The sequence below is a fragment of the Columba livia genome, chromosome 4 (assembly GCF_036013475.1).
Source record: "Columba livia isolate bColLiv1 breed racing homer chromosome 4, bColLiv1.pat.W.v2, whole genome shotgun sequence".
NCBI lineage: Eukaryota > Metazoa > Chordata > Aves > Columbiformes > Columbidae > Columba > Columba livia.
This window is the reverse complement of record NC_088605.1, coordinates 13,641,835-13,654,496: the sequence shown is the minus strand read 5'-3', so window position 1 is coordinate 13,654,496 and position 12,662 is coordinate 13,641,835. Positions and strand designations below refer to the sequence as shown.

General features: G+C 38.9%; 1 protein-coding gene across 1 annotated transcript in view; it reads right to left on the bottom strand.

The window, feature by feature from the left end:
* Positions 1–12,662, bottom strand: part of EVC2 (EvC ciliary complex subunit 2) — a 75,712-nt gene that overhangs the window by 60,169 nt on the left and 2,881 nt on the right. Inside the window, 4 exon segments of the mRNA XM_065060464.1 lie at positions 304–490; positions 5,096–5,182; positions 5,702–5,862; positions 12,552–12,600. Of these exon segments, the coding sequence (XP_064916536.1) occupies positions 304–490; positions 5,096–5,182; positions 5,702–5,862; positions 12,552–12,600 (484 nt within the window).

Below are 12,662 nucleotides of genomic sequence, written 5' to 3'. Positions count from 1 at the left end.
ACAAAGACTATCATGAAAGATTTTGTTTCATTTTGATAGCAGTGACTTTTACAGAGTATAGGAGGTCACTTCTGTGCCTGGGAGATCAGGAGCAGTTCAAATGTGGGAGAGAAAATGTGAGTTAATCAAATTGTAAGCTGCAGCATGAAACCTTTTCTAGAGTTCTGCACCTGTATTAACTGATAATCAGAGAATTCACACCACCAAAAAATAAAAAATAAATATTAATAAATAAATGTTGTGATTTGAACAGATGCTCTTCCACATGTGCAAGCAGGGGTACTTCCTTGCAGATTGTCTTACCTTGCAAGAATCTTTTCCTGTAAATCTGTATACCTTCTGTGGTCTTATTACCACTGTTTTTTTGAACATGCAGACCAGTGATATTGTCCAGAAGGACAAGATCTGTAATGTTTGTTGAAAGCAGCATGTTGGTGTTATTAATCAGAAGTGTAATGTATGCAGTTTGAGGGTCATGTTCAACATCCACCTGAAAAAAGAAATACTAATGTTAGTGGTGCAAAATGGCTGTATGTGCATCTTAACAACAAAATTTGTAGTCTTAATTACTAATTAAAGTTCATTATATGTGTAAACTTATTTCCTGAAGGCTTTCTGGTTGACCTGCAAATGGCACTACACTCAGTCTGATCTCACACTCCCAAGGAGACTTTAATCATTGCTATGTCAAGTTGTTGCTTGGAGACAAAGGGACAGAAAGACAGAATTTGGAAACACAGTTCATGCAGAGCCCAAAGTGAAAACAAGAACCTGAATATCCCTGTGGTACCTCATACAACACAGAACTGGATCATAACTTTAGAACCAGAGCCTGGAAAATTCTTATACTTTGAACTTCTGTACCAAGAGAATATTTCTTTTGCAAGCTGCCCTCACTGCAAACTCATTCTCTCCATGCAGTTTTGGTCTCTATTTCCCTTTTTTTCCCAGCAACCACATTCTTCGAAGGGTGCCAGCTGCCTCAACTTGCCGTTCCAATGGGAGGGCTGATGGAGCCACCAGTGGATTTGGAGTTCATGGCTCTGATTCCAGTTAGTGGTCAAATTCATAAATTCATCACCAGTTTCTAGCAACAAGCACTCAGATGATTTTTATTTATTTATTCCATTAGGCTGTTAATTCTTAATGAGTAATTATACCCTCAAAATGGAATTACTTTGAGCACAGAATCGGATATTGACCTCTCACCTTCCAAATTGCTTTCCCCTATAACTCATATTAAGCCAAAATTGTCTTAAACTTTATCAGGTCTAGAATATGCTGGCCATGGTATACCAAGTTTCTAATAATGACACCAAATTAACACTTCTTTAACTGCCAGAAGTAGGATTCAGGCCAAGCCTTTCTTGGTTTTTCTCCTCCTTTTTAGGAAATGTCTACTTTGTATCTGGACACCAGCAAATATAAACAATAAAGCAGCCCCCACAGAAATGAGTTAAGAAAACACGAACTGTGATAGACTTCAGAAATCACACCACAGTTCATGGCAGCCACAGGGTTCAACACATGTAGTTATAATTTCATTGTGCGCCAGTGATCTCTGCATTTCATACTAATTCAGTATAGAAACAGATGACAGTTTTAGGATATCTTACGAATCAAGGAGAAGAAACAGTTTATTGAAATTACTACTGCTTAGTTTGCATCTTTGGATTTAAGTGACAACAATTGAAGTGCATTTGAATAAACCTGTTTATATAACTATCTGTACTTGGTATATTCCTGAACTCATTACAGCAAGTCCAACCTCAATTTAATTAAACAAATCTTATGAAAGAAAAACCCCAAATATTGATTGTAACAGATTCTGCAAACTGTTTAAAAATAGGCTCAATCATATTTGTAAGGAAAGCATTATCATTTTCCTGTCTTTGTGCATCATGAAATACCCCAACATTTATGAAACTTAAAATCACCAAATATTAAAAATATGATGTATTTTGGCAGATTTTCTCTCTCCTTTTCTGTGAATTGGCATGATACAGTCAACATGCCTTTCAACCTGTGCTAGAAACTTGCTTTAAAAAGCACAAACAAAATTAATTGGGAAAGAAAGGCTCAAAGCCACATAAAGAAAATCCAAAGCCACAAAGCAGAGACCCTGACCCAGTCACCAAAACAAGAAAACACACCTTGAAAGATTCAAGGTTAAACTGTACAAGTTGTTAATACTGTATTATGCTCCACAGTAAGTGTGGATGGGCTTGTACAAACATGTATGCACCAGCAAAAGAGGGAGCTGGAGAAACGGGGAAACAGAAAAATGTATTCCTCCCTTCATTTTCCAACAGCTTTCCTCTCTTCTTCTGTGAGATGAAGGCAAAAAATGAGGATTTCAGGGTCTCTTCCTGTGCTTATAATCAGGCACAAACATATTCCATTTAGGGAGAGTGGATGTAAACAGTAATTTAGGTAAATTTGTACAATAAAATAGATAAAGTAGCATGCGTATGTTCACAAACAGGTGGGGGAATATGGCAGCACTGGTCCTTTCCTTCCCCTAGGCAGGAGGCTTAATATGTACTTCTACACACCGTTCATTCTCTTTCTCCAACTGATTTTGCACTTTCTTTTCATTTAGTTTCATTTACTAAAATTCTTAATTCAGTGACTAAACAAAGCAACCCTTCAGAGATATCCCAACTATACCACCTACCTCCTACCACAGTCTTCCTCGGGTGGTAAAAGGGCCACATCTGTTGCATTTCTGATTAATACTGAATACAAGTTTTGCATTCTTTGTTTTTGACTGGCCACCAGTTTCAAGCTAAATCGCAAAGGCATTGGAAAAACTTGAATTTTTTTTCCTCATAGCACCGGAGAAAGCAGCAGATGAGAATCAAGCAGTAAGGAACCTCTTGGGTTTGACCTTTTCTAGAAAGAACCTACTCCACACACTGCTGCCATTGCGATCGGCTCCTTTAATGTCCCTGAAGATATTCTTCTTGCTTTTGGAGCTACAGGAACCAAACCCAATGGCAGCCACTGATGACACATAAGTGTGCACTGAAACGTGTGTCATCACCCCCTGCAAGTGATGTCACTTCAGGTGCCTGGGAGAGTGGAGTGAAAGAACCACGGCAAGAGCAAGAACATGCGAGGAGAAGAGCAAGGAGGAAGGAATTGACATGGAAGTGAAAGGTATGGAGGAACTTTGGGAATAAGTTAGAGCAACTAGAAACAGGAAAGGAGGAAAAAATGAAGGATGCTTGTATCATAGATGATCTGCAATGCAACAATGCTTAGGAGACTGAGAAATGAGACAATAAATGTGTTAAAAGCCAAACAGACAAAATTGAAGATTCACTCCAGCTCTGCTAAAGGTCATTGTCCTTAAGAAGTGCTATCAGAGGTAAGTTCATATCATACTATGGAATGAAGCTCTTCAAGGAGCACATTTCAGGAAAGAAGGAAGGGACTGGGTGCCAGAAGCACAGGTAAAATTTAAACCCCCCAGTTTCAATAAGGGTATTTCTGTGATAAGGCGTTGGAAAAATCCTGACTCCAAGAAGTAAACATATGTCATCTCCATGCTCTGAGGAGCCACTCATGGCAGAAGGAGGAAAATGTGCAAAATTCAGTTTTTTGCATTTAAAACAGCTAAAAACCACCATATGGCCAGTCTGTCTCTTAGCAGGAAAGCATCTGTTCAGATGAATTAGGATTGAAGTAGATTACAAGGTAGGTAAAGGAGAATAAAATGTGAACTGCATTTGAAGGTGAAATACAATCACATACAATTGCACAGTTTTTAGTAATTTAAAACTAAGAGCACTGCAAAATTATTTTATGATGATCCTAACATCTACAACAGACAAACTTTGATCTTGTATATCAGGATTTCACAATTTTTAATGAGGCTGTGCTATGAATAGCAGAAAAAACATGTAACTGTCCCAAACTCACTTTCTGAGAAGCTCTGATGTAAAAATTGTGAATTTACAGCCAGAAAAGCAGAATATGCCGTGTTACCGCTTCTCACGTCTGAAATTCTCACTATACGACCTCATTAATTATGATATGCAGCCATTTCAACAACAACATTACAGGTAATCAGTGCCATGACATGAGATGCATATTCATTCTTCACTATGCAAATGATCTGGTTACGGAGTCCTCTACCCTCCTATGCAGCATTTCAGTGGCTGAATTCTGATGTGTCTTAAAATTAGATGCGCTTTCTCTCTCCAAGGGACAGGTAAGATGATCTGTCTCTAATCATAACATTTCAGACTCGCTTCATCCAGTGTAAAAACAAACAAACAAACAACAACAAAACACACCAAACCAACCAAACAACAACAACAAAAAAAGAAACAAACCAACAAACAAAAAAACCCCAAAGAAACAAACAAAAAATCCACAACCAACCAACCAAAAAAAAAAAAACAGCTAGGGAAAAAAAGAAAAGAAAAAATAATAGTCTAGGTAAATCTATAAACCTATGCCACATAAAGCAAAAATAAAATGGAAGGTTTCAAATTTCCTTATATTAGGGAGGTCTTTGCTCCCATAAGCATTTTACACAAGTCAAATGAAACCTTTTTTTCATTAAATACTGTGCTATAGCTGAGTCCCACTGAATACGCAGACTGTGACACATTGGCTTTTCCATGGCAACATGACAGGATGCCCAAGGATACGGTGGGCAACACGGCGCTCAGTGCCCCATCCTTCAAAAGGAGTCCATACTTGACACAGGTAGGGCACCCATGACTGAGCCAGAACAGTATCTCAGAAGGTTTCTCTAACCCTCTATCTCTGCCCAACCTTATGGCCAATTCCTAGAGTTCACAGGGCTTTGCCCATTCCTAGTTTTACAAATTCATACTGAGGTATTTACTTTGACTACAGTCCAAAATCCCCTTAAGTCTGAGAGAAGATTTCACTGACTGCCTTCAGTTTTGAATCAAGATTGCAAAACTGTGCCTCTTACAGAGGGTGTGACCATCTTAACACCAAAATGGACATCCTCACAAATACTCAGCATGGACACAATTCTGTTCCTAATTTTAAAGGGCATTTGGGTACAAACTTCCTAGCGAATTAGCAAAACAAATGTAAGAAAACTTACCACACCACATTTCTGAAGGGTTATTCCAAATCCAGAAGAAAATGATGTATTGGACACATCTTCAGGCTGTGGAGGAAGGCGGAAAGTCTACATAGCACATGAAAATGTCTTAATTCACAAACTGCAGCACAAGTTATACTATGCAAACAATGAAACGAGAAAAAAAAAATTAGGGGTATTAGTCACCTTCACATGTAAGAGTTTTGTTATCACAATAGTCAATCCTTTTTTCTAGTGCAAATTTGTATGAACTATTTATTCCCACAAGTAATTATAAGTATCTTAATTGATATATTCATCCTTTGGCCATCACAATTCCCTAACAAAATACACCATGCATGAAGCCTATCAAACTATACAGACGCATTTCATTACTAAGTGTCTAGCAGAATTTACGCAGCAATGACATAGCTGTATCTGTCACAACAATTATTTGGAAGTCTCACAACTAGTTGGTGTTGCTGAAGCCACATCAAGGGAGCATAATCACCTGAGACAGAATTAGAAATGTACTAATTGGATAGTAAATTCCCAACAATGTTCACTTTTGATATAATTGCTACAATCCTTACAAATATTACAAGTAGCAAACCATCTTCTACTGACCAGCTGATGGTTAAGAGAAGACTCTCGTTTGAACAAAATCTTCTTTGTCCATGAGGGGACCGAAGCAAACAGCGAATGGCTCCACTGATCATCCGAGGCTGCAGAAGTCAGGAGCTGGTGAGGGGCTTCAGCTGCTTGAGTGACCAGAGCTGAGGACATTGCTGAAACCAAGGCAACACTGCATTAGAGCCAACACCACCTCCAACAGCAGCTCCTTAGTGCACATCAGCCCCAGCAGATTCCAGCCAGGGACAGGGCTTGTGGTACCCGGTCCTCTGTGTGCACTCAGTGATCAGTGTGCTCTCCCCCAAAGTGCTTAAAATCTATACAGGCAGCAGAGACATGAGGCCAGACAGGAAACAGAGATGGGATTTGCTCCACTAAACCCAGCAGGAGTTAGAATAATGCTGTTTCCTACCTAGGGAACTCACATATACCCAACAGAAAACTACTTCCCATATAAATACTAAAGCACCTAATACATTAATTAAAAGCTTCCAGCTTTAAATCAACTGGAATATTTTCAACACAAAGAAAATTCCAGCAAAGTGTAAATAATGTAAGCACTCTACAACGTGAGTGGTCTCAGTGTTAAGGGTGTTGTGTGTCAAAGAAACAGTGTGCCAATTAACCATTAACCACATCAATACAGGACAAAATGCTTCTCAGCTGAGTAAGGGTCTCAGATCTATTTCAGCTGAATTGGGGTACCCAGGAAATCAAATGCTTCACAATTTAGTAATTAGCAATGCAAATGCTAGCTTATATTATTATATTTTTATGAAAAAGTAGGCCATGATATCACAAAAATTACAAGAACAACTTTGAAATTATACCACTTTCATTTATTAAAGTAAAAGCACCTATAACATTAATAAAAGGAGCTTATACTGAAAATCAATAATTTAATACATTAAATTGTCAAAAGGCAAAGCTACAGAATGAAGCAAAATGCATCATGAAAATTTCTAAATGATAGTTGACTGTGTTTCAAGAAGATACTTTTTTCATTCCTTGCATAATAGTTCTCATTTATTACTTATTTTTAAATCCCATATTTTAATCATTAGCAATATATATTCGTATGAACAAAAACTTATTGAAAAGCAAAGATTTTTGGCAAATGAAATTTTTCTAGAAAGTCTTCATTTTAAAAAACTTATTATACATTAACGAAATATGAATAGCTAAAGATTCTAAAATCTCAATATCAGAAGCAGCATCTTTTTGAAAACATCCCGCTTTGTTGGAAGAACAATATAGAGAAATACTGCTAACTGTAAATAGAAAAGACATGCACAGAGCATTCAGAATTGGACCCTTAAAAGGAGGTCCTATAAAGAGGCTTAAAACACTAATGGACATGAATCACCTAAAAGATTTCTGTTAACATAGTGAATGAGATGCAGACCTGCTGCTTACAGAACCCAGATGGACATGTGCACCGTGGGGAGCTTCACTGTCTTCCCATGCTGGAATTGCATGCTTTTTATTTGTGAGTGGTTTATATTGGACAAAAATTGTGGATATATGGGCCAGAAAAAGCTAGTTGTTTGCATTTTATAATCAGTTTTAATTCACTCTGTAAGTTTTACTTAAACCACTGTTAAACAATGTAACAGATTCATTCAGGGACTGTAAAAATAACAAGGTAAACTTAGTGAGAACAGTAATATGTGTAATTACAACACCAAGTGTCTGCATATCTTTGGGGTTGGAATTTTTTCAGGGTAAGCATGCCTGGCATATTTCTGTTTCAAGACTAAGCGACATCCCAGATCACCCAGGATGGCACCCGTGCTGAACTCTAAGTGCGGCACAGACCTGCTGGCTGCCAGTCTGAGCCCACCTGGCCATGGCACTCCCCAGCAGGCCCAAGTGTCATACTATATCCCACCTCCAATGGCTCTGAACCTAAGTTCTGACTACTGAATTAAGCCTCTTTGCAGTTTTGTATAGATATATCCAAACATCAAAAAAAAATTCATTTTATACTTTCTGTGTCTCTCATATATTAATGTAATTGAACCCCATTCCTATGGAGGTGAAGCACCAATTCTCCTTTTTCTTTTCTTGCCAGACTACAGGAGATGCACTTTCCTTTATAGTGAACAGGAACCCTGATTGAAGACATGGAGCTTCTTTGCAGGGCTTCGTAAGACTAAGAAGTCAAAATGGCAAAGTGTATGGGCTGGGTTGAGCAACCACTGCCTTGAAGGGAGGTCAGCCAAGAAGAAAGGGCTAATTTCTTCATAAAATATCTTTTGTTCTTGTGCTCTATGCAGAATGACATCTCCATCAGCACACCCAGCTGCACTTTTCATGTGACAGCAAATCCTGATACTCCCCTCTGGAGAGTATCAAGTTCACAGAAACCAATTTAATTAACTGATCATGTTCTTCGACTCTGAATAAATCTCTGGATTACTAATTACACAGATGAATCTGTTTTCAAGTTGTGCTCCATCAACATTTGCAATCCCGAGATAATGCACCGAGCTCCCAGCAGAAGTCTCCAGGCACGTTATTCAGTTTCTCCATCATCAGTAATTGGAGGCTGGGGATTTTGCAGGTTCTTGACATTATGTTAAGTAGCCTCAATGTTTAGAATGATTACAAGGATACTTCTGCAAATTCATTTGTATCTTCCCGGCACTCAGAGGAAGGTTTTGCTTAAATAGATTCAATCAGTGTGACGCATGTCCATACAGCAACATTTGCTGCTGCCTTTCTCCACATTTTCTCTCATCTATTAATTTTTAACAAAATAGGCTGTTTTATAATACCCTGGTTTTCCTTGACAGTAATGCAGCACTTTTCTACCTCATTATTTTTGTAGTATTGACTGTCAGTGAACTAAAATAACCTTTTCCTGATCCACACATATTTAACTGTCACTAGAACATTATGCAGCTCAGTCCACTTGACCTACAAGAACATAACTGCTTTATCACACAACTGGCTGCATACTCTTAACATCAAAACAAAACAACTGTTTTTATCAATTCACCTGCTGTCTCTTTTGAGGTAAGGTTTCAGATGCATTGTAGATGGCTGATGATTGCTTGAAAAGCTCGATGCTGAATATCTGAGATAGGCTAGTACAGGCACAACATATTCTGAGGTTTTCATGTCTATTCTAGATTTCCATTGTGAAACTGGTTTTTTTTAACAAATAGATCCATCTGAGGTTGGAAAATACTAAAGCTTGACCCTGAGGCCTTTCAATAACAACGACTGAGCTTCCTTTTTGATACCCCGCTGCTCTGAAGCGCGAGCACACCATTGTCAGTGCTCCTTCAGAGATGCCCCCCAATTCTGACACTATCTCCTTGTTCCTTCCACTCTCTTTTCTTCTTACAGCTTCAATCTTTGTAATTTTTCTGTCTGTTTTCAGAAAAGCCATTATCACAGCTGCCTGATCTTCGCTTCCATTACTTTCTAAAGGGAAACTATTCCCACCGCTTTTTGAAAGGCAAACTTTGCAAAGCAGGGGAAGTGTCTCAGCTTGAGACACAGCCCAAGCAGCCTCCTCCAGCTGTGCTTGTCAGGCTGCCACCAGGCACTCCCGAAGCACAACACCTCTGGCCAAACCACCTCCCAGCAAACAAACCAGCAGATGGTGAGGTGTGATACCGGGCTTTCCCACAAACATTGCCAAAGATGCCAAGTGAGCAGTTCATCAAAGAAAGGCAGTGATTTCACTTTATTTTAAGATGTGAGACCATATCACCATCTTTAAGATGAAATTTTCTTTGTTTTCCCTACATAAACAGTCCATATTTTTCAATGTATTATCAAGTTGCTAAATATTTTATTATACTTTTAATTAGCATATTACTGTTTTTCCCACGATTTAATCCTCCATAAACCAAATACAAACAGATGTGCCAGAACTCTGTCTTAAGCTGCAAAATCCTAGCTAATTACCAGTGCTGGTAGGTCAAATTTGTATTGAACTACAAAATGAAATATGAAAATAAATATTATTAAAGTTGAAACAGCTGGAAGATTGGTGTAACATTTTACCACCTATGTTACTCTAGCATTCACTCAGCCCCAATCTGCACAGTGCCACAACAATATGAAATGACAAATGCACAGTTGTTGACAACAGTCTCTACTATTTAATGCTATTCATTTTTTCTTTGCTGTTCTCCCCCAGGAGTCACTTGCTACTCCTCAGATTTGTGCACAACTGCTTTGCACAACTCTTTTGCTCTTTTGGATGTCCAGCACACGCAATACACTTAGGACGGAGAGCTCCCCACTCCCATGTCTTGCTGCATTCACTTGCTACTCAGGGTGTGCAAATGCAGAGAAGATCTGACCTGGCAGAAAATGTACCTACTGCATGGAGACTGTGGGGCCAGCAGGTCTGTGTTCACAGGGGCTGCGGGTGGAAGTATGGGTATCTTAAGAAAAAAACTGTTGTCTGTGGTCTGCATAGTGTCCTTTCCTAAGAAGTTAGTTTTGTGTAATGACAAGGACCTTCAGGACTAAAGCACAAGCCTTTACCACCAGGCTAAACACGCTGAGTCCTGAACATTTTAGTGGCACAGATGGACAACCATTAGAAGGGCAGGTATAACGCTACAGTGCCTTAGTTGTTCTTGATATAAGTTAAGGTGAAGGTTATACTTGGCCCAGGTAATTAAATAGGATGATATAAAATTAAAATAGACTTGCAACAGGTTTGCAGCAAAGACTCCAGTATGTCCTTAAGGCTCCTGTACCTTTACAACACTTCCTAACCTGTCTAATTACAGTAGGAAAGTGAAGACTTGGACAAGTTTGTGAAATGTCAAGTTCAGAATTAAAAATCACCTGACAATGAGAGGAAAAAGAGGGATTTAACTAAGACAGTCATTTTAATTCTTAACTCTCAAGAGCTGAATATTTCAAGCCCAAAATCTGCAGTCTGATATGCTTTCCCCAAAAATTTATCAGCAAAATTTTGAATGATCCTGCTTTATTTCAGTGGGGAAGAAAAGAGTTAAATACAATTGCTTACCGTATTTTTGCTGTTGTTCTGAATTATTCCCTGTCCTGAAAACCACCCGGGATACAGGATCCAACTTAGAGTCCTTTCAACTACACACAACAATGAACAGGCAAAGGCAGTAATTTACTGTATTTCAGTTTTAATGCTGCCATTAGCTTTTCTTGTTACAAAGTCAAAGAAACTATGGACATCAACAAGACAAAACAAACCTACTTTCCAGGCCTGTTTTGAGTACGTCAGAGAAGATTCAAACATAACTCTCAAAAATCCACTGTGTTTCCCAATCAGAGGGCTATTCTGGGATTGCTTTTTCACACCCAGAAATGACTTTAAAAAGTTTCCAACAGCAACCCTGAGATCAGTGTGACGCCACAAACTGTTTCACTTCAGCACACTGCCATTTTCAATGACAACGTCTTATGTATTTTCAATGCAATGTCTTATTCCCATCTCAGTGCTTTCATTACGAACTTCAGTATGAAAAAAAAAGAGTCTAGCACCTTGATTAAAGCAAACCACTAAAAACCTTGCTTCAAATATGTTAAAAATTCATGTTTATTAGAACAGGACAATTCTCAGTTAAAAGATCAAGCATACAATTCAGCAGCCTCTCATTTAACACTTGTATTTACCTACTAATAAGATCACAGAGATTCAACCACTACCAAAAAGATATCACATGTCAAAATCCTCCAATTTCCCCATGTCTTCTTTAGCACCAGAAGCTTCTTCTGAACCACAAAACCATATGTATTCCCTCTCTCAGTGGATGATACATTAATAATTTGCAGCCTATCAGAAAGTAAGATGCGAGCAGCAGAGATTAGGTTGAATAAACACAGTAAAAAACAAGGAAGCTCAGCAAATCTGAATTATTTGCCTTCGTATTTAAACTAATAAACTCATTTGTGAATTAGCCATGGCACGAGGCAAATAAATTAGAGGCATCTCACTAAATGACTGCTTCAGAGCATGTAATTTCTTGCCAAGTGCACGTCATGAAATCATCTCTTGGGGAAACGCAGCCACGGATGGGTGTCTATTTCAGACATTGCATTGCCCCTGTTAATGTGCTGTATGAGGATGGCATAAACTTTCAGGCTACTCATCTCCACTACACTTGGGCAAGGCAGGACACTATTTTCTCTACATGCGTACAATAAACAAAGACCAGAGACTCAGAGAAACTAAGTGATTTATCCAAATGTACATAAGGAGTGTGTGGCAGTCAGCCCTCAGAGGCAGCTCCTCCAAGCTGTGACCTCTCTAAGTATCGGGGTACCCAATTTTGATCAATTAGGCAACTACCACTGGGGATGCTTGATGTATCTGAGATCAGTGACAAGTATCCTTTATATCCACTGTAAAGAGCATTAAAGCTCCCAGCAACACTTCCAGACCCCCTACATCTGTGAGTCTGTAACAATTTGGTCCAGGACAAAGTATCTTAAGTTATTGTAATTGCAGATGTCTTTGAAAATAGTTTCAAGAGTAGGTATTGAAACAGTGGTAGTGAATGCATATATCAGCTTTAAGTAATATAGGTCTTCCACAACACTGGCAACGCTGGGCATCAGAGAGTGCTCCCCTACATCATTATGTTTGATAACGAAAAAGGGCTCCTCCTGAAAATTTCTCAGAGCAAGGTAAAAACCAAGGTCGTCTCTATTCTAGGGGGCTGTATTCTAGATGAGCTGTTTAGGAAGCCTAGAGCACCCTTGTCCCTAACACCTGAGCAAACACGATCAAGAGTCCCACTGATGACAGCAGACACCAGGGCACGGCTACAGTCCCTACCCGCTAGCACCCCCAGGCCCTGCGAAAAGAGAGAAAACAGTTACATACCTGTAATCCCCAGACATCCCAGCTCTTTTTGAAGCCACCGGTTATCAACCTAAAGTTAACACAGAAGTGAGCAATTATAAAAAAGAACTGTTTTCAGTAATGTCTAACATT